The 22,972-nt window shown below is 40.8% G+C and overlaps 1 protein-coding gene across 3 annotated transcripts in view; it reads left to right on the forward strand.

Moving 5' to 3' along the window:
• Window positions 1–22,972, forward strand: part of LOC129726806 (GTPase-activating Rap/Ran-GAP domain-like protein 3) — a 193,146-nt gene that overhangs the window by 107,567 nt on the left and 62,607 nt on the right. For all 3 annotated transcript variants that reach the window (XM_055683926.1, XM_055683925.1, XM_055683927.1), the window contains exons 5-8: window positions 7,553–7,634; window positions 7,796–7,914; window positions 8,375–8,606; window positions 9,307–9,405. In XM_055683926.1, coding sequence (XP_055539901.1) covers window positions 7,553–7,634; window positions 7,796–7,914; window positions 8,375–8,606; window positions 9,307–9,405 — 532 coding nt within the window. The remainder of the gene's footprint in view (window positions 1–7,552; window positions 7,635–7,795; window positions 7,915–8,374; window positions 8,607–9,306; window positions 9,406–22,972) is intronic.

The raw sequence follows: 22,972 nt of genomic DNA on the forward strand, positions 1-22,972 counted from the left end.
GTTAGGTCGCTGAATAGAGCGCTATTCAGCTTGAAAAGAAAACTTCAAAATACTTAAAATAAAAATCAATTTACAATTTTTCAATTCCCTCACTCATCATTCGTGTTGCTTCATCAATCCCATGATTATCATTTACTGAAGAAATTTAGATCAGAAGAATAATGTCTGGCTTCATCTATTATTAAATTTCATATTTTTTTGCCAATTACTACACAAGCTTCGAACTCGAGTCCTTCTTCTTTGAAGCCTAGATTCATACCACTGCTCCGTTCCCGCTATATGAGATCAGCATCGATTCTACTCGATGTGCTGATGTCTCTTCATTACCTACACGTTCATAGCTAGGAACATACCGGGTCTCTCTTTCAGCTTGAAAGTTCAGATAAAGTACAGGCGGAACCTCATGCGAACTAGGAAGTTCAGAAAAGGCTGATTCGGAACTTTTTCTGAACTTTCAAGTTCAGAAAAAGTACACGCAGAGCGCAATGTGAACTTAAGTCTGACAGTTCTCTAGTTTGTTTTGATTTTGCGGCAGATCGTTGGTAATGTAATTGAAAAAGGTTGTGTACGCAATATGTTCCTCCCAAACGTTTATTGAAAATTTATTCTGGTAAGCAGTATATACAAAATATGATAAATGTTCAAAATCAATAAAAACTTTTTCGGTCAATGGATATGCTGTATGCCGCAGTCGAAACGACCAACGCCTTGGAACACAGTGAACTCTCGGGGGTGTCCGAGAAATGGATTCGGACCTCCAAACTGGCAACATCATGCTGTGGCCTTCATAAAAAAACACCCAAGATTTGGGCAAATTGCTCAGGGATGAAAGCATCACGCACAGCAAGTGTCTAACGGGAATTCACAGCTTACATCCGGTTTATTTTTTCTTTTGACCTGCACATTCATATCTGAACTCATAATTGATTTCCTGTAGGGTAACAAAAGAAAGTGTTTAGATAGTGGAACCTTTAAACACCCTAATATTACCTATTGGAATCATAGCATCGTTTTCTTTTTGCCAATTATTTAGATAACAAAACTCCGATGATAATAAAATAGACCACATTTTTTATTGTTTTTGAAAAACTCTTTTTTTATCACTAATCCTGAAGCAAACTTCACTTTCGCCAGAGTAGAGTAAAGCACGAGTCAGAACTTAACATGAACTTTGAAGTGGTAATGAAGATTGATCTGGACTTCTCCTGAACTTTCGTGCTAATTAAAGGTACGGATAAAATGCTAACCGATCTTTAATTTCCGGTGGCTTCAAGGTTCACGTGTGAACTTTGTGTGAACTTCAAGGTTCCAATAAAAGGGAGCAAGCAGCTTCTCCTGAACCTTCGTGGTGATTAGAAGTACGGATAAAATGCTAACCGAACTTCAATTCTCACTTGTGAACTTTATGTGAACTTTAAGGTTCCAATGAAGAGTAGTAAGCAGCTTCTACTGAACTTTCATGCCGATTAGAAGTACGGATAATATGTTAACCGAACTTTAATTTCCGGTGGTTGTGAAGTTCACCTGTGAACTTTATGTGAACTTCAAGGTTCCAATAAAGGGGCACAAGCAGCTTCTCATGAACAGTCTTCGTTGCTGCACGTCGAACAAAGTGTGCGAGAAAAACACGTTTTCGCTATGCCTCTGATTCTCATGTTTGGATACAAACATACATTTCCCGCGCTGTATGTTTGCACAAATTTGTGAACATTGTTCTAGCTAATGTTTTCTTCTGAGCAAGTAACAATCTAGTGTGCTAGGTTCTAAGTTTTGGCTGTGAAAGCGGCGTTGCATTTCGAACCATCTGTAGGTACCTGTGTAGAACATCATGATTTGTAGTAGGACTACTGTTTCATTACGACGTTCTCAAGTGAGCCGCAGTATTTTGGGCAGTCAATGATTTTATTATTGCACCTTTTTTTGTTTCTGTTGCAAGGCTACATGCAAAACGAGGCGTGATATGTCGATTAATGTAATAATATTTGTACAAGGAAATATACTTACATGCTGTATATAAACTGTATTATTCTGGTTCATCTGTTCTCTATAGATGAGGCCGTTGGTTTGGCTCCAGTTTAAAACATTATTTCAAGTAAAGCGTTTAACCACTCCGTAACTATGTTTTCTGAAAGCTGCTACTGAGAATTTATGTTATTATATCATTATGAACTGTTCAAATGATTTCAATTTTGATTTCCGCCAGGGTAATTACCTCAATTCAAACCTTTCCCGGCGGAGAAAAATCAAGTTTTACCACAAAAAATACACTCCAAACTCTTATTAGTCATCAACTATATGCACAATTGACACAAATTGGATTGCAATTTAAAGATCAATCTCTTCTCTAACCATACTGAATAGTTTCTTCGAGCAAAATTTCAAGTATAATTGTTAAACTCAAATCAAAATTTTAATGTCAGGTAATGTCATATGGCATCACCCGCCGGGCGAAAAATGGCGCTTGGTTCGGTCTGGTTGCACGCCGATCATCTCAAAATCACCTTCCATCGTTTTTTGTCTTCAACGCAAAGGATATTTTTGGCGGTTTTTGTCGATGCAACTGGAACAGAATCTCAAGCCACATGCTAACGTATCACGTGTGCCAAAACAGTGAAGACATAGTACACTGTGATTTCGTTACAGTCCGATGGCTTCATACCAGGCGAGACGTACGATGCAACGAAAAGCACCTGCCAATTTAGCACCGACAGGCCGTTCTGTTTTACAAATTTTAAAACCTATGTGCACAAATTATCGAACATCGTGTTCAGAACGCATGTCATCTCAACATGTTTATGTGTATCTAATATTCGGGCATGTTAGTAGGAAACGGTGAACTACGATGGAAATCGCGCGCTCGTTCAACAAAAACGTAGGATTATTACACGGCGTGCACATGTGGGCATGTTTTGCGGAAGACTGTTCATGAACTTTCAAGTTGCTTTCAGGTGTTGACGGTACTTTATTTAGAATGAAGTTAGGTTTGTGAGTAATGTGTCTAGTTGTTCAGCAAGAAAGTTCCGCGGAACCAAATCCGAGCCTTATGTGAACTTCTAAGTTCACTTGTTAAGTGAAATTCGAACTTCTGGTTGCTTGGGTTCCTTTTACGCAGTACGTATTCCCCGCGTTAAAAGCAACTTTAGTGTATTTGACTCCAACTGTAAACAACGCACTGTCATAGGTAACAGGTCCGGCAATCTTAAACCAACCGTCATTTCTACCCACTCGCTTTCAAAGAGAATTGGTTGACGTCACAGACGCTGTTGTACAAGTGCTGCGATTTGAAATTTGCTATAGCTGTACGCTATATACGGAGGATTTTGTTAAAAACCTATTGAATCGTATAAATAAATAAATTTTCACAATAATTTTGAAGTCTCAAATTGAATATATGAATGGCAAAAAAGGTTTTCGTTTTTAGCACGGTTCCAGTTTTGGCAACTGAAATTTAAAATTTTGTTGCCAAAAACGGAAACTTACTGTAAAACAATAATGTCTTCGGCAAAGTTGGTCAAGTGATTGAGTACTTTCAGATGAACATCTGTCTGCTTTGGAATTTTCTCACTACGTGGCGCTAGTGTACCCGTGACTATTTTGTAACAGAAAGCATTTTACCTATATCAGTAGCAACTAGTATGCTGTTACCAAATATATATACTAGGTTGCCAGCCAAAATGGTCATCTCGAATTTCAAAAAAAACCCTATACAAAATGTTCACCTGCTCGAAAAAACACCCTGTGCAAAATTTCAGCTCAATCGGACTTAAAATGGGGTAGCGCAAAGCGATTGAAGTTTGGCTTTTTTGAAAACCGAAAAATTACCCAAGGGAGGGGGGGGTTACGTGAAATTTCGGTTTTCGAAATTTTTTTTATGATGCCAAATGACTTATAAACGCATGAAACGTCGAGAATTGGTGTCATCTGAAAAAAAAATTTTTTTTCAAAAATTTACTCTCTGGGACTTAGTCGTTTTTTCACTTGTGGAAGGCGGAGTTCAAAATGTTTAGAATTTATCTTTTGAAATTGATCACTAGTCTCTCGAAATAGCTTGTGTAATGATGTACACTATAACTAGCATTGAATACATTATGTTTCATTAGGGTGGTTCATATATTCGGCATAGGGTGGTTCATAATATTGTGAAAAATGAGTATAAAATAAAAAAAAGCTCTTCGGCTCGTTTGAATGGTGTGACGTCTTCGACAAAGTTGTAGATAATAATTCGGCCTTTCCAGAAAAATTACACTCAAAAAATTATTCGTTCAAAAGTTAAAAGAAAGATTAAAAATTAATTATTCGAAAGTGCTCATTTTTTAAAAACTTGATTTCTTAAATAAATCCTACGAAAGATTACAAAAACAAAGAAACCAGTCCGATCATATAGAAATCAAGAAAAAAAAGTTATATATTTTTGAAAAAAAAAAAATTGTTTTTTTTTTTAAATATTTTAAATTATTTTTTTAGAAGGCATATTTTTTTTTGAAAGGACAAAATATTATTTACAATTTTGCCGACGGTTTATTTAATTGGCATAGTGTATCTGGCAAAGTTGTAAGTAATAACTTCGTTCCTCCAAAAAAAAATTTACCCTGTGAAAAAAAAATTAATTTTAAAAATATAACTTTTTTCTGATTTCTCCATGGCCGGTTTTGTTGTGCAGGAAAACTTTCGTAGTTTTTATTAAAAAGAATCGGTTTTTTTAAATGGGCTGTTTTCGATAATTAATTTATAACTTTCTTTTATTTTTTTTTAAAATAGTAATTTGTTTTCAAAGTGTATATTTTTTTAAAAAAACCAAACTATTATTTACAACATTGCCGAAGATGTCACACTGCGCAAACGAACAGTGTTGGCTCTAAAAATTTTTGTAATCATCAATACCTATCCGAAATAGCATTTTCCAATAGCTTTTCAAAAATGAGTTGTGTTTCAATAAATTTAACCAGTAGCACAAAATGGCATCTTTTGCCTATAAAAACGTCTATGCAAAGATTCAGCCAATGGGCACGTTCACGTTCTGATGATGTAAACTTGACAGAAAATGTATGGTCGAGCCGTCAAGACGACGCAAACCCAGAAACAACGAGTCAATTGTGTTGCGTATCTGAATGAGATCCCTTTACTCTCATTATCACTGAATAACATCGATACAGTCTTTTGTCCGAATATATAAGCCAGAGCACTGTGTGTTCAATCAAGTATTGGCAAAGGACATTATTGTGGTAAATAAAACGAATAAATTGTCTGGTACAACGTTCGAAAGACGAGTGCAAGTGTCTTAGAGAGTAGATTTTTCAAACAAAGTAATATAACATATTCCATCAGTTTCTACCGTTTCATTTGAAAGTTTAAGACACTTAAAATCGAAAACATTTATCAAATATTAAAACTCCATGTACCTCCCGTGTGTAATTTTGCAACTGACATGAAAGCATTCAACATTTTCGACGAGACACAATTTTAATTTTGGTTGAGATAATTTTTTTTTGCACAGAGTAGTTGGATACATTTAGTAAATTTGTTTTGAAATATTTTGCCATTTTACTTATAATTTTTCCAATTCAACATTGCCACCCTAACGACAATGATATAACAAATATTATATTTTCAGGAATTTTTCTATTGGTATTCAGTGAAAAGTGATTTTTTTCATTTTATACTCATTTTTACACAATATTATGAACCACCTTATGTCGAATAAATGAACCACCGTAAAGAAGCATAATGTATTCGATGCTAGTTATAGTGTATATCATACAAGCTATTTCGAGAGACTAGTGATCAATTTCAAAAGATAAATTCTAAACATTTTGAACTCCGCCTTCCACAATTGAAAAAACGACCCAGAGAGTAAATTTTTGCAAATAAAATTTTTTTTCAGATGACACCAATTCTCGACGTTTCATGCGTTTTTAAGCCATTTGGCATCAAAAAAAAAAAAAAAATTCGAAAACCGAAATTTCACGTCCCCCCCCCCCCCTTAGGTGATTTTTTGGTTTTCAAAAAAGCCAAACTTCAATCGCTTTGCGCCACCCCATTTTAAGTCCGATTGAGCTAAAATTTTGCACAGGGTGTTTTTTCGAGCAGGTGAACATTTTGTATAGGGTTTTTTTTTTAAATTTTCTGGTCACTTTTTTTCCATACGATGATTGGCGCCCTAACATATACACTAGCGCCACGAAGCGACAAAATACAGTCAAACCTGTTTTTGTGCGAGGGATAGGAACCGCAAAAAAAATCGCATAAAAAATCATTTGAAACTTCACGTGCAGCTACAAAACAATATTTCCACAGCATTATTGAAAAAAAACTTTTTTTATGCGGTGGATAGGGACCGCATGAATAAAATTTTCAGTTAAAAATAACTCGAAAGTTGTTGATTCTGATTTAGAATACCTATGGGAGCAATTTTAAAACATCGGATTGATAATTGAAACTTTTTTAAACATGCTAATTCTTTCAACTGCTTTCCTTTGTAGGCAAGCAATTCGTGACTTTTCCTACGTAAAACTGGTTCAAATAGTAATTTTTGGACGCAACACTTCTGTAATGTGTTGGAATTCATTCCAAGAATCGGAAAAACTAAATGGCTGAAAATGTTGTCGGAAGTGACCCTGTTTCATATACCGCACGAAAAAAAAATACATACAAAAACAGTCGCACAAAAAAAAAATAATCGCATAAAAAAAGTCGCACAAAATAAATTTCGCACAAAAAAGAGTCGCACAAAAACAGGTTTGACTGTACCTTAACGAACAGATTCTTGTCTCAGTTCACCAACTTCTTCGGTCTCTCATGATCTGTCTTAAAAATGTATAAAACGTCGAGATCTGGTATTGCTACGGAAACTCGCCTTTTTGGCGGCTCGGGTCGGTCGATGGCCAGGTTTTCACCGCTGGCATCCTGATGAATCTTTAAAAATTAGAAAAAGGTTGATCCATTAAGAGCCTCGGTAGTACGGGCAGCTTTTCGCTCCAACATGCGAATACACCCATACTCTTATAACTCGATTAATTTATTGTTGCTCTTTGTGCACGGGTTGTCTTACGGAATCAGACCGTTATCAAATTAATTGAAGTATGTCTGTTCGGTAGTAGGAGTCTAACTGCTAAACTGGTTTGGGACAAACAGTAAACAGCCGAAGATAAAATCAGAAAACTATTATATTAATTATCCAGCAAATGGATTAATGTAACTTAATAGTTTTGTGTTTGTGTTTTGTTTGAAATTTTGTGACGTTGTTGTGCGCTGTACTGCCATGTTTCGTGTCAGAGTTAAAATCAAACGAAAAAATTGTAACAGAAAGTAATATGGTGGCTCAAAAAAAAGTGAAGTGATTAACATGAAAAGAGTTACTTTTAAGAAAAGAACTTGAACAGGGCAACTGTCTAAAGAGTGTACAATTTTATCTTTGTTTGAAGTTGATTAAAGGTAGCTGCTCAAGATTCTCAATTAGACAAGAATTTCTATGACTGACTGCATGTTTCACATATTGATATTCTGAGCATATAAATTAGTTACAGAAATCTTTTCGTTTTGTCGCATTGCCTAGGTTTTCGGTTCACCCAGCATACCTATCTTGGAGAACCCGGAACATCAAACGAGATGGTACTTCAAATACTTCCTAGGAAAACGTAAGTAGAGGAGAAATCCCTCAGAGCCTTCGCCTCTCGAAGCAAATCCCAGTTGGAAGCATAACGCATTTGCTATTTTTCCATGCGACAACATACCATTCGCTATTTGTGTTGACCACTGGGGGACAATGCAAATCCGGATTCCGTTTCTCCCTCATCAGTTCATCAGAATTACGTGGGGATGGATTCGGAAAAGAATCCCTATTTTCTTTCGATAGTGTCACAGGATTCCGGCAGCAAATGTATGCCACTCTATCGGGTGATGCTATTTAGGAAACAGGTAAACAACTGGCAATTATTCCGATTTAATGTTTTCTTACAACGGTAATTGAGTTAAGTTATTTCTATAATCATCAATCAACATACGTTATTTTGCCCTATGGAAACAATTTTTTTTCCCAAGAAAAAAATCATTCCATTATTTGAACGAAGAAAAACTTTTTCGCTGTATAAACCAATCACTGCAACCAAAACTTTTTGATCTATTGAGGTATCTCAGAGATTTACTTTTACCGATCCGTTCAATCACAGAACTGACAGACCTGCTCCTTGTTACTTTGCTTTCCTCAAAACTTGACGGTTCAGTAATTGCCGCTTGATTCTCAACATCCGCCCAGCAGCTGGTCACTTGTGCTGGGTGTCAATGGAGACTTGTTTCCCCAACTTTGAAACACAATTTGTAGGGCTGGATGCCAATGTCTTATCATGTTTTGCTGCTTTCTTCCGTTTCCCCTGAATAGGGTGCCCAAAAGCTAGCGCTATCCTACAACCCGCAGCAGAAATTGACGGTCAAGCAGATCCTATCGAACTTCGCCCTGATGGATGCCAGCAAATCGCCCAAGGAGGTATTTTCGGCCGATATTCAGAAGGACCTACTGCTGCTAGAAGAACAGGAAGGTTCGGTCAACTTTAAATTCGGCGTCGTCTATATGAAAGCCGGCCAGAAAATGGACGATGAGATGCTGAGTAATGGTAGGTTTTTTTCTGAATTGATGAAGGGTACAAATGCGAATTCCAAATTGAAGGCTTATGTTTTCGGGATAAAAAACTTTCCAAACACAATTGGATCCAATGAATTTGCTTGTGTTTGATTGATCAAGAAGCTTTTTTGTGCCTATTAGCAATGGCAATCAGAAGTTGGTTAATGATTACACCGTACACGCAAAAGTTGGATGGTGCGAAACCTCATCAATATTATGCAAAACTAGAGATATTTTTGATTGGCTTAAAACCTGGATAGTGTACCTCATCTCTAACGATGCTTCTGTCAATAAAAGTTACTTAAAATTACTTTAACTATATATAAGTAAAAGATTCCTAAAGTCTATCTAATTATATTCTTGAAATTTCTGTCTGAAATCAGACCAAAACTTGTGCGAAAACGTAATATTTGCGTGTACCAACATTCGAAGGAGCACAGCTTAACCGTCATCATCTCCCGCAAACAAAAGAAAAAAAGATTAGCGAAATTGGTTGACACGAATCTGTTGATTCCGACATGCAGACGAACCGTATATCCGTTCCGGGTCCGGAAAATCTTCTTCTTATTGCTCGGCTTCCTGGGATGAACGTATAACTTAAGAGGACAGATTTCATTTCATGCTTTCTACGAGGAATCAACAATAATACAATATGTTTTGAATTCGTTCTTTTTTTCTCTCCCGATTTCAAGAGCATGGCAGCACCGACTTTGATGAGTTTCTGGAATTACTAGGCGAGAAGATACGCCTCAAAGACTGGGAGCGGTATCGAGGCGGATTGGATGTGAAAGGTAAGTGATTCAATTCTGGATGTATTTTACAGTGATGGATGGATAGGTTGTCAACGGAGTAAATAATTTAAATTTCTAATATGTTTGCCGGTTATTTTCGATTTTCAATACCGTTGTGAGGGTTTTTTTCGTTGAAGTACTGAAGTAGCTGGTAGCGATTTGGATTATGGCCTTCTCATTGGAAATTACATTAGAGCCAATGCTATTGAGAAAGCAAACATATAATATTTTATTAATTTGATTTTCTCACGATTCATTTGAAAAATAAACGTTTACGGTCTGTGCAGTAAATCAACCAACCGTCTTTCCGGACTTGGATGTTACAATTTACCTCCTGATAAACATGTTGCATGTGAAACACATGGTTGATAATATCCGTTTTAAAATATCAGCGTCGTAATAAACTAATATTACTGGAAAAAGAAAAACAAATCAACCATGAAAAATTATATTGTACATAAATAGGTTTAAAGGATTTTTTTTTGTAAAAATATTGCATATACAAAAATCGCGTTCTCCACACCTGGGTTCATTTTTCGTCAAAAATTATTCTTTCGATATTACCTTTGATCTTGTTCAAACGTATTTTTTGAAAAGATATTATAACCAAAATGGAATTTTTATTAAAAATTGGCTATTGATTCATGTTTCATAATCAGTAAATATCTATAAAGCATGAGCATGAGCATGAGCATGATTGAACGCCCGCGGTTGCTACTCCGTTATTGCCAGATCAACTGTAATTACACAGAGAACCAACAGATGATGCTTGGGACCAACATGCATCCTCAATGTGTAAAAACTGGTGACCTTAATCTTTGTATTAGGCAATACCAGCGCCGGCCGCATCCGAATGCAGGTCAAAGAAGGAATTTGTATAGGAAAATGTTGACGTGATACTCGTTTATTGGAAGCCGAGAACACCTCTGCACTTCCACGAGAAATCACTGGGATGTTGGAGAAAGGGCAAGGTACACAGCAGGGTTCGTTTTGGTAAACGATGCGCTTGTTTCGAGTGTCGGGTTCTTTAGAACAAGTATCGCGCGAACAAGTTCATTATATCCGCCACGATATTCATAATGCGATTCGAACTTATTCAGTTTGACAATGTAACACCGCAAAAATAAATCGTACGCGAGAATACTAGACCTTTGATCAAATTGGGACAACTTCAAATGATATGGTATCTCCTCGTAAGGTGATCCTCTTTTCCTCTTTACACCGAAATCAAGGACGTGTTGTTGATCTATCTTTAGATAATTCGACCTCATGAATGTATCGAATGTTCGTTCAACCGGACATTTCTACCTAACAAATCGACCAACGACGTTTCTCGTATACACTTTGTCTGCTCTAAAAAAACGATACGATCCCGCGAAAAACACACCTGAAAAACAGAATATAACAATGATGCGCGCTTATTACGAAAACGAACCATGAGTATATTTCTTGCCAAACGGTCCGCGATGTAGCCTTTGCTACTCGTAGCCATCAGCTATTTGTCAATCCCGAGTACTTTCGAAAAAACGACTGCACGTCGGCCGACGCGATTCTTTAGAGGGTATACATTGTGTTTTCGTTAATCGCGATATTTATCGACCGGACGAAATCTTCGGTCAAACAGTCACAGTGAGACATGAACAAGTATCTGGGTATAGCCCTCGAAATCACTATATTCTAAAAACGTTCATATAAGTAAAATGCTCCCGAGGCGGAAACGCAGTTTACATCGAAGCACTATGCACGACCGCTCTATTCCCTGCTACCGACGCAGAAACTCGGGGACACGACTTTTCACGCCGATTCTATCTTAGTTGTCGATGCGAATGTTGCCTATTAAATAAAATAAATTGGCAAAGTTTCATGCATGCAAAGCCTTAATAATTTAAAAATGCAAATTTCCATATTGACCAATATATGGTCCTAAGTTTGTTAACAAAATGCCGACCTAGTCATGTTTGGAACATTGTATACAAAACAAAAACAGCCCAAAAGCTAGAAAAATCGGAAAAGTGAAGCATAAGATTTCATGTATTATCACTGAACCATACTCCCAGCTTCCATAAACCACACCATTGCTCTCGAGGTGAGAACATGTTTGCTAATAAAACCCTACTTGAAGCCTGACCGTGCAAAACCGTGGTAGATGACGGATTCAAAGTATACTATGCGTCATATTGGCTCATTACTAAGTTGAGCTACCCATTACCTTATAATGGGTGTGATACTGTTGGAAAGATAGAAAAATGGCAAAGCTTGGTGCATCTAAAACATTAAGTGCAAACATCAGGTGTAGATGTACATACTAATCAAAAGTCTTGAAATTATTGACAGGACCAAACCAATCATGATTATTTCAGGCTGACTAAATAATCCTCGAAAGTCAAACTCGACTCCATTGAATTGAATTTTCTATTACCTGTCATGCGAGAGTCAGTGCGTTTAAAAATTCATGACACTCGACACATCAGTAAATACAACTTAATCAATCTATTCTACCATAAATTCTAATAAACAACACTATTACACAAAACCACACGAAAAAAGTCTCCCGAAAAACATCTTAATTGCACTCTGTTTTCTATTTGGACAATCGAAACTGTAACAGTTAAACATTCATAACGGCCACAATCAAAACGGCACGCTACGTCGTTCCTCAAACTGGCAACTACGTGGTATCCGGTGGATCATCACATGATGTAAACCATATTCGAACGCGGACCAATTAGGAAAAAAATAAAATTCCAAAAGAAATTGTGTATGTCGTATCGAGCCCGTTGATAAGTTAACCTACCTCACCTGACGATTCTCATTGCTTTTACTTGTTGGAGAAAAAAAGTAAAACATTTCAAGACTCATCGCGCAAACAATGTTGCCTATTAAATAAAATAAATTGGCAAAGTTTCATGCATGCAAAGCCTTAATAATTTAAAAATCCAAATTTCCATATTGACCAATATATGGTCCTAAGTTTGTTAACAAAATGCCGACCTAGTCATGTTTGGAACATTGTATACAAAACATAAACAGCCCAAAAGCTAGAAAAATCGGAAAAGTGAAGCATAAGATTTCATGTATTATCACTGAACCATACTCCCAGCTTCCATAAACCACACCATTCCTCTCGAGGTGAGAACATGTTTGCTAATAAAACCCTACTTGAAGCCTGACCGTGCAAAACCGTGGTAGATGACGGATTCAAAGTATACTATGCGTCATATTGGCTCATTACTAAGTTGAGCTACCCATTACCTTATAATGGGTGTGATACTGTTGGAAAGATAGAAAAATGGCAAAGCTTGGTGCATCTAAAACATTAAGTGCAAACATCAGGTGTAGATGTACATACTAATCAAAAGTCTTGAAATTATTGACAGGACCAAACCAATCATGATTATTTCAGGCTGACTAAATAATCCTCGAAAGTCAAACTCAACTCCATTGAATTGAATTTTCTATTACCTGTCATGCGAGAGTCAGTGCGTTTAAAAATTCATGACACACGACACATCAGTAAATACAACTTAATTAATCTATTCTACCATAAATTCTAATAAACAACACTATTACACAAAACCACACGAAAAAAGTCTCCCGAAAAACATCTTAATTGCACTCTGTTTTCTATTTGGACAATCGAAACTGTAACAGTTAAACATTCATAACGGCCACAATCAAAACGGCACGCTACGTCGTTCCTCAAACTGGCAACTACGTGGTATCCGGTAGATCATCACATGATGTAAACCATATTCGAACGCGGACCAATTAGGAAAAAAATAAAATTCCAAAAGAAATTGTGTATGTCGTATCGAGCCCGTTGATAAGTTAACCTACCACACCTGACGATTCTCATTGCTTTTACTTGTTGGAGAAAAAAAGTAAAACATTTCAAGACTCATCGCGCAAACAAAAAAAAAACCCTACTCGCAGCCGAAAAGCTACCACACTTCGTGCACCCAACAGATCACACATTCACGCTTCTGCCAAAGTCCAAAGCCCGCTAAAAACCACTACACACATAGCCTTACATTCATGAAATGTTTGATACAAAAAATATATACTCATCTGTTTTAGTTTGGTTATGCCTATGCCAGCGAAACAAACGCCGACTAGCACAGCGCAACGCTATTCTCTCCGTTCTCCAGGAAGTGCCGTTCTCTTCGTTCACACCACCATATGCACTCCATTATCGCACGTTAATAATGAGCCGCTTGTTAGCGCGACGCACGAAGTAGGCACTCACACTCACGCAACCTAACTGGCCTAACAATTTTCAATTTGATTTCGTGGATAAATTATAACTTCCACGCATAGAACACTGTGTTTTTCACAAAACCTCCACTTTTCTCACTTAAACAAAGCATCACAGATCACAACTGTACACTTTTTAGCAAGTTTGGCCCCTCATTTCACTTATAAATCAATAACTTTAACGGATTGCTTTCGGGGAACGTATTATCCGCTGCAACTGTTCTAGTTTTTCCTAATCAGTAAATATCTATAAAGCATTTCTATTAACTACTAGCTGACCCAGCAAACTTCGTCCCGCCCATTTATAAATTTAAATAATTTTAAACATTCCAAACTCATTGATTTTTTGCGATATGTTTATTACATATTTATTTGGCATTCCGTCATGACATAGCCTGATAAACAAAGTTCCTCCAATTCTTTCGGTTATTAGCTGCTGCTCTCCAATCCCTGGGACACCGTGTACTCTCCGCCAGATCTCGCTCCACCTGGTCTACCCATCTTGCTCGCTGCGCCCCTGGTCGTCTTCTTCCTGCCGGGTTCGAGGCAACCACCATCTTCGCAGGGTAGTTGTCCGGCATTCTTGCAACGTGCCCTGCTCAGCGTATCCGTCCAGCTTTGGCCATCTTTCAATACTGGGTTCACCGTAGAGTTGCGCGAGCTCATGGTTCATCCTTCGCCTCCATATTCCGTTCTCCTGCACGCCGCCAATGTTCGTCCTTAGTACCCGTCGTTCGAAAACTCCGAGCACTCGCAGGTCCTCCTCGAGCATTGTCCACGTTTCATGCCCGTAGAGAACAACCGGTCTTATGAGCGTTTTGTACAGGTTACACTTCGTACGGGGGCTTAGTCTGTTCGACCGCAATTGCTTGTGGAACCCATAGTAGGCACGACTTTGGCTGATAATACGCCACCGGATCACACGGCTGGTATCATTGTCTTCGGTTACCAGTGAGCCAAGATACAAACTCGTCGACTACCTCGAACTCATCGCCGTCGATCGTAATGCTACTGCCTAAACGATGTCGGTCGGCTTCGGTTCCGCCGGCTAACATATACTTGTTTCAGACGTATTTATCTGCAACCCAATCCTCGCTGCTTCGCGTTTTATTCTGGTGTACTGTCCTGCCACCGCCGCAGTTGTTTTGCAGACAATGTCCATGTCATCAGCAAAGCAAACGAATTGACTGGATTTGTTGAAAATCGTACCCCGTGTGTTGATGTCCGCTCGAAACATTACACCCTGTAGCGCAATATTGAATAGCAGGCATGAGAGACCATCACCCTTTCGAAGCCCCCTGCGGGATTCAAATGGCTCCGACAATCCACCCGAAATCCGCACACAGCACTGCGTCCCATCCACCGTAGCCTTTATCAGTCTAATAAGCTTCCTCGGAAAGCCGTTTTCGTCCATGACTTTCCATAGCATAGATGACCATGACCTTCTTTCCATAGATAGAGCAGATAACCCCATCCTTCCACTCCTCCGGTAGCTGTTCTGTATCTCAAATTCTTGCAATCAGCCGGTGCAAACAGGTGGCCAGCTTCTCCGGGCCCATCTTAATAAGCTCCGCTCCGAGGACATCTTTCCCAGCCGATTTATTATTTTCAGCTGCTTGATGGCATCCTTAACTTCGCCTATCGATGGGGCTGGCACGTTTTCTACATTTGTCGCACCGGCGGGATCGCTTTCTCCGCCGCCATGGTCTCACGCCTGAGCGCCATACAGGTGTTCGTAGAAGTGCTGCTTCCACCTTTCGGTCACATCACGATCGTCCGTCAGAATACTACCATCTTTATCCCGACACATTTCGGCTCGCGGCACAAAGCCTCTCCGGGATGCGTTGAGTTTCTGAAAAAACTTTCGCGTTTCCTGAGAATGATTTTTTTTCCTGTAGGAGCCTATGACCACTGCTACCATTAGTTAGATATATTGTGGTATAATCCTGAGAATGATGCAGCTGTTCCAACTCTGCAAACTCCTCCTCCTCCAGGCGGCGCTTTTTCTCCTGGAAGATTTGGGTTCGCTGCATCTTCTTCTGTCTATGTCTTTCCACGTTCTGACGAGTGGCACTGCGCATCTTCGCCGCCCGCGCAGCGTTCACCATCGCCCTCCTACATTCGTCGTCGAACCACTCTTTTCGTTGGGTTCGTCCCACATGCCCGATGACGTTCTCCGCTACGCTGTTGATGGCTGTTCTGATGGTGTTCCAACAGTCCTTGAGAGGAGCTTCCTTCAGCTGGTCCTCTTCCGGCAGCGCAGCTTCGAGCGAATGCGCGTAATTTTCGACGACGTTAGGCTGCTTCGGTCGCGCGAGATCCAACTGAGGCGGGTGTCGGTACCGAATGTTGTTAACAACAGAGAGTTTTAGGCGCATCTTAACCATCACCAGGTAGTGGTCCGAGTCGACGTTAGCACTCCTACAGGATCTGACGTCGATGATGTCTGAGAAGTGCCGACAGTAAATCAGAACGTGGTCGATCTGTGTTTCTGTCTGATTTGGTGAGCTCCAGGTGTACTTGTGTAGGAGGTTGTGTTGAAAGCAGGTACTACGCACGGCCATGTCCTTGGAGGCAGCAAAGTCGATGAGTCTTAGGCACATTTCGTTGGTCAGCTGGTGCGCGCTGAACCTTCCAATCACCGGTTTGTATTCCTCCTCCTGGCCGACCTGAGCGTTGAAATCCCCGATGACGATCTTGATATCATGTTTTGGGCAGCGGTCGTACTCACGCTCCAACTGCACGTAGAATTCATTTTTTTCGTCTTCGGTACTTCCGAGGTGAGGGCTGTGCCCGTATATAATGGTGATGTTGAAGAAACGGCCCTTGATTCTCAACCTGCACATTCGAGGATTGATTGGCCACCACTCGACCACCCGTTTCCGCGTCTCGCCCATCACTATGAAAGCTGTCACCAGCTCATGCGTGTTGCCGCAGCTCTGGCAGATGGCATGACCATCCCGAAACGTACGTACCATTGAGCGCTTCCAGCACACCTCCTGCAGCGCTACGACGTAGAATCTGCGGGATTTCAATACTTCGGAAAGCACTTGAGTGCTCCCTTGGAAATTGAGAGACCGGCAGTTCCACGTCCCGAGTTTTCAATCGTTAGTCCGTTTTCGTCGCATGGGACTGTGCCGATTGTTCCAGTCCGAATTTTGTTGTTCCTCGTTCATTACCTGTGAGTGTTTTATGGTGGCGGCTCATAAGGCCTGCGCACCAACCCCCTATCTCGGCGGAGGACCATCGTGCACAACACTGTTAAGAGTTCCACGTTGGCACGAGGACGGTAATCGGCCACTCCTAACCTGGAGTACAGACGCCGTTTTGAGCCGCTCGTAACATGGAGGACAGACGCTCGAAAGCTCAAAAGATCCCTCTTTCCCTGTCATCATACGATCAAGTTCCCACCGGGGTTAGTTACCTGATCTTTCCTTGGTTACTCGTATCCCAGCTGGCACCGCGTGGAGGTCGGGATAAGAGTGGCTGGATAAGAGGCTTAGGACCACATGTGGGGTCTATTCTATTCCTGTTGGCGCACTTGGCCCCGATGGTACGCATTATCCAGCCGTTCAGCCAGCGATTTGTTTATAGTCTGCAAATGCACGACGACCCGGCCATAAGATATGTTCAAAATCAAAAGGGAAATCGTTTGAAATTATTGGTTTATCGGAAATGACAACATCCTCTTTGAATTCAAAATGGTATCCAGCGTTAATGCTTGGCTTCTATGCATCATCTTGATTACGGAAATATCCATATTGAGTAGTATTCGGTCATTTTCGGTTGTTTCTCAGAAGTTACCATCTTACAATTCAAAATGGTGTGGTCAAATTTTTGCTCCTTGTATCATACTTATTCCAGAGATATTCATATTGGGTAGTATTTGGTCACTTTAGGCTGTTTTCCAGAAACCGGAGGTTGGCATCTTACAATTCAAAATGTTGTCTGAGCTCGATTTGTGGCTTCGATTATGAAATACCTACATTGGGTGCCATTTAGTCATTTTCCGCTGTTTTTGGAAACCGGAAGTCGCCATCTTGGATTTCAAAATTACATTTAGAGACATTTCATAGAATAAGGGCGACATTTTGGTTCCGGAAACACCCATATTAGAAACCGGAAGTTTCCATCTTCAATTTAAAATCTTAATCTACATTTTTGTCCCTAGTTACCAGTTATGTGGCTTGTATCCAATTCTGCTGACCCAGGGGTCTCTGCGTTGTCGTCGATCGGTGGATTGGTCGGTGTCAATGGGCTTGCTCGTGGCTGCTTAACGTAGTTGCTCTTAGTGATATTATTGACCTCTGATTGGTCCTCTGATTGAACCTCTGATTGGTCGTTATATGATTGCTTCCCAAGCACGGTCGACAGAATCATATACCTTGCAATTGAAAACATGCTATTTGGCCTATATAAGAGCCTGTTTCAGCCGAAGCCGCTCATAATAGTTCTAGACAGCGACAACAGCAGCAACGGGAGCAGTGCAGTGGATACCATCGATAGCGGATAGCGGCCACAACTGTGGCATGGCTGCGGATAAGCGTAGCAGTTTCAGCGGATCTCAGCATCGATAGCAGCTGGGCCAGCTGGGGAGACATCACGCGAATGAAGTCTCGTCCTACATCCAACCCCCGAAACCAAGGTTTGGTAGATACCTTGGAGATGATGCTGTGTAGCCACCTCCCAAGTTCTCCCTTATCTCACGAGGTCTGCCAGTTGACAAGCGTACTCTGACGTGAAAATTGCAAAAACTCATTGTAGGCAATTGGTCTATCGTAAATATCACCGTTTGTTGCGCCCACCTTAGCCAAAGTGCCCGCTTTCTCATTGCCCGGAATTGAACAATGAGAAGGGACCCACGCTAAGGTAATCTGAGAAGATTTTTCGGATAAAGCACTCAAATGTTCCCGTATTTTCCCCAGGAAATACGGAGAGTGCTTTGCATTTTTCAACGATCGGAGAGCCTCAATAGAACTGAGGCTATCCGTAAAGATGAAATAATGGTCCGTGGGCATTTTTTCAATAATCCCTAGGGTATACTGAATTGCAGCCAATTCTGCAACGTGAACAGAAGCAGGATTATCAAGCTTATAGGAGACGGTTAAATTGTTATTGAAGATACCGAAGCCAGTGGACCCGTTGATAAGTGATCCATCAGTATAAAACGCATTGTCGCAGTTGATGTTTTTAAATTTGTTATAAAATATTTTAGGGATCTGCTGCACGCGTAAATGATCCGGGACTCCACGAGTTTCTTCCATCATGGATGTATCAAAAAACACAGTAGAAACAGAAGTATCTAACAAGTTGACACGATTGGAGGTGTATGAGGAAGGATTTATACTTTGAGACATGTGATTGAAATACATAGTCATGAAACGGGTTTGAGAATTAAGTTCAACTAGCCTATCAAAATTTTCAATTACCAAGGGGTTCAAGACCTCACATTTGATGCGAATACGAGTAGTCAGATCCCAGAAGCGGTCTTTTAATGGAAGAACGCCCGCCAAAACTTCCAAACTCATAGTATGGGTCGAATGCATGCAACCTAAGGCAATACGCAAACAACGATACTGCAATCGTTCCAGCTTGATTAAATGGGTGTTTGCAGCGGAGCGGAAGCAAAAGCACCCGTATTCAAGCACCGATAGTATCGTTGTTTGGTAAAGCCTTATCAGGTCTCCTGGGTGGGCTCCCCACCATGATCCAGTTATCGTCCGGAGAAAATTTTCTCTTTGTTGGCATTTTTTTATCAGATACCTAATATGACAGCCCAAGGTGCCTTTCTAGTCGAACCAGACGCCGAGATATTTATATACCAAAACCTGAGGGATCGTTTCACCCATCATCTGTAAGCGGAGCTGAGCTGGCTCGTGTTTTCTAGAAAAGACTACTATCTCAGTTTTCTCCGCAGAGAATTCGATACCTAGGTGTAGAGCCCAAGCAGACAAATTGTCTAAGGTATTCTACAGCGGTCCTTGCAGATCGGCAGCTCTGGCTCCTGTGATAGAAACCACACTGTCATCTGCAAGTTGTCTTATCGTGCATGAATTTGCCAGACAATCATCGATGCCATTCACATAAAAATTGTAAAGAAGGGGGCTTAAGCATGAGCCCTGGGGAAGACCCATGTGGCTAATGCGGAAAGTTGCCAAATCGCCATGCGTAAAATGCATGTGCTTTTCAGGCAACAAGTTGTGCAAAAAATTGTTTAAAATTGGGAAAAATCCTTGCCGGTGAAGTTTTCCCGAAAGAATGTCAATAGAAACGGAATCAAAAGCCCCCTTAATATCCAAGAACACAGATGCCATTTGTTCTTTACTGGCATACGCCAGCTCAATTTCTGTTGAAAGCAAGGCAAGACAATCATTCGTCCCTTTGGCACGGCGGAAGCCAAATTGAGTATCTGATAGTAGACCATTTGATTCGACCCAATGGTCTAAACGACGGAGTATCATTTTCTCCATCAATTTCCGGATACAGGATAACATTGCAATCGGCCTATAAGAGTTGTGATCAGAAGCCGGTTTTCCCGGTTTTTGGATGGCGATCACCTTCACTTGCCTCCAATCCTGCGGTACAATATTTTGCTCCAGGAACTTATTGAACAAGTTCAACAAGCGCCTCTTGGCATTGCCGGGTAGATTCTTCAACAAGTTGAATTTAATTCTATCCAACCCAGGCGCATTATTGTTGCGAGACAGGAGGGCAACCGAAAGTTCCGCCATCGAAAAAGGTGATTCCATCGCGTCGTGGCCCGGAAACGCATCGCGAACAATGTTTTGCGCAGGAACAGAGTCCGGACATACTTTCCTGGCAAAATCGAATATCCACCGACTTGAAGACTCTTCGCTTTCGTTGACTATATTACGATTTCGCATTCTTCGAGCTGTGCTCCAAAGAGTGCTCATCGATGTCTCTCTCGAAATTTCGTTCACGAACCGACGCCAATATCCGCGTTTCTTTGCTCGGACCAAGCTTTTAAACTTGTTCTCAAGCTCCAAATATCGTTTGAAATCGTCGAGTTTGCCTTCACCCCGAAAGGCCTTAAACGCGTCAGATTTTTCCGCGTAGACATCGGAACACTCTTTGTCCCACCAGGGGGTGGAAAGCCGTCTTTTGATCTTTGCGCCGGGATATTTTTTCGTTTGGGCTTGCAACGCGGCGTCGAGAACCAAGCCCGCGAAGAGGTTATATTCTTCAAGTGGTGGAATATCTTGAATCGACTCGACAGTTCGTGAGATCTTTTCCTCGTATAACTTCCAATCTATATTTCGTGTGAGGTAATACGGAGTGTTTATCGATTGTACGTGATTTGATCCGTTGGTTATTGAGATTAAGATAGGCAAATGATCGCTACCGTGGGGATCGAGAATCACCTTCCATGTGCAATCCAACCGTAGCGATGTCGAACATATAGATAAATCTAAAGCGCTTGGTTGCGCTGGAGGTGCTGGTACACGTGTCATATCCCCATTGTTTAAAATTGTCATATCGAAGTCGTCGCAGAAATTATAGATCAAAGCTGAGCGATTATCATTAGAAGGGGAGCCCCAAGCCACACCATGGGAGTTAAAATCTCCCAAAATTAACCGTGGCGAGGGAAGGAGTTCTATAACATCAAAGAGCAGCCGTTGCCCAACCTGTGCTCTGGGAGGAATATATATTGAGGCAATACAAAGCTCTTTACCTTGTATTGTCATTTGACATGCGACAGCTTCGATGCCTGGAGTCGAGGGAAGGTTAAAACGATAGAAAGAATAGCACTTCTTAATCCCTAGAAGAACTCCTCCGTAAGGGGTATCTCGATCAAGGCGAATAATGTTAAAATCATGGAAGTTAATGTCTATATTTGAAGTAAGCCAAGTTTCACAGAGGGAAAATACATCGCATTTGTATTTATTGATCAAAACTTTGATTGAATCAATTTAAGGGATGATACTTCTACAATTCCACTGTAACACAGTGATAGAATCTTTTGTCTCAGTCGATGAATTAGTCATCGAAGGATACGATCGCTGCAAGGAGGGGCCATTGAGCAGTCAACTGCTTCAGAAACGTTTTAACTGTAGGTAGGTATGCCAGCAGAAGACTTTTAAGGGGATCATTTATGTTGAAATTTTCCAAAATCCAGTCCACAATATCTGAAAACTGCAGTAGTCCAGCTTCTGGCTGAATCTTGGACGAAAAAGAAGGAACAGTTGGGTTTTTAGATGTTCCTGGAAGTGCTGGAAACTCCTTGCGAGAATGCAGTTTAGCCAATCCCGGAGGAGTTTGCTTCGGGTTTTCAACAGTACTTCTTTGCTTTAATGTATCTGTCATTTCAGGTGAGGAATAATAATAATTTCAGGTGAGGATCTCCTTTGTCCTTTCCGGGGAAGTTTGGGGGAAGAGAGGTTTTTTCTCTTCCTAGACTTCCCAGGTTCGGCAAAAGAAGTTGCCCCAACTGAATCGTCAGAATCAGACTCATCAGACGACAGCACCTACCGCTTGATTTTGTCTTGGCGTTGTTTGTACGTGGGGCATACGGACAGCTCATGCGGGGTCTGCCCACAATGGAGACACTTTTCAGCGTCTCTATCACAGGCGTCATCCGCATGTTGCTCTCCGCATTTGCCACATCTCTCTTTATTGTCGCAGTGGGAGGCCGTATGTCCCAACTGCTTGCATTTGGTGCAATTCATCACCCGCGGTACAAACAATCGCACGGGTAGACGCACCTTGTCCACGAGTACATAGTTCGGCAGAGCAGACCCGGCGAAAGTCACCCGAAACGAGTCTGATTGGGTGTAAGTTTTCACACCCTTGTCGAGCGATACTGAGTGCAATTTCTTGCAGTCGAGTATCTTTACCGGCTTAAGGCTGGAATCCTTGAAACGGCCGGTTCCAGCCTTCAGCAAGTCCTCGACGGTCAAACTCGAGTCGGTGACAACGCCGTCGATCTCCACTACGCGAGCTGGAATGTACACGTGGTATTCCCGCGTAAAAAGCTCAAAAGCAGCAATCTCGTTTGCTTGCTTGAGGCTTGACACCGAAATACGTAGTTTATTCGGGCGGACTTTGGAAATCTCTGTCACGCCCGAAATATATTTAGCCAGATCCCTTGAGATTTGCATCGTGTTTAATGCTTTTACTTTGGACCGAAGAAATACAACCCACGGCCCCAACGATTCTTCCGGGTACAGCTTGACATGGTGGATCAACTCCTGAGATGCTTCTCTAGCGACTCTCGGTGCCTTATATCCGGAAGGATCAGGCTGGGGAACGAGCGAATTTTCGCCCTCGCAATCGGTCTGACCATCTTCGACGT

Source organism: Wyeomyia smithii, chromosome 3 (genome assembly GCF_029784165.1).
Source record: "Wyeomyia smithii strain HCP4-BCI-WySm-NY-G18 chromosome 3, ASM2978416v1, whole genome shotgun sequence".
NCBI classification, from domain to species: domain Eukaryota; kingdom Metazoa; phylum Arthropoda; class Insecta; order Diptera; family Culicidae; genus Wyeomyia; species Wyeomyia smithii.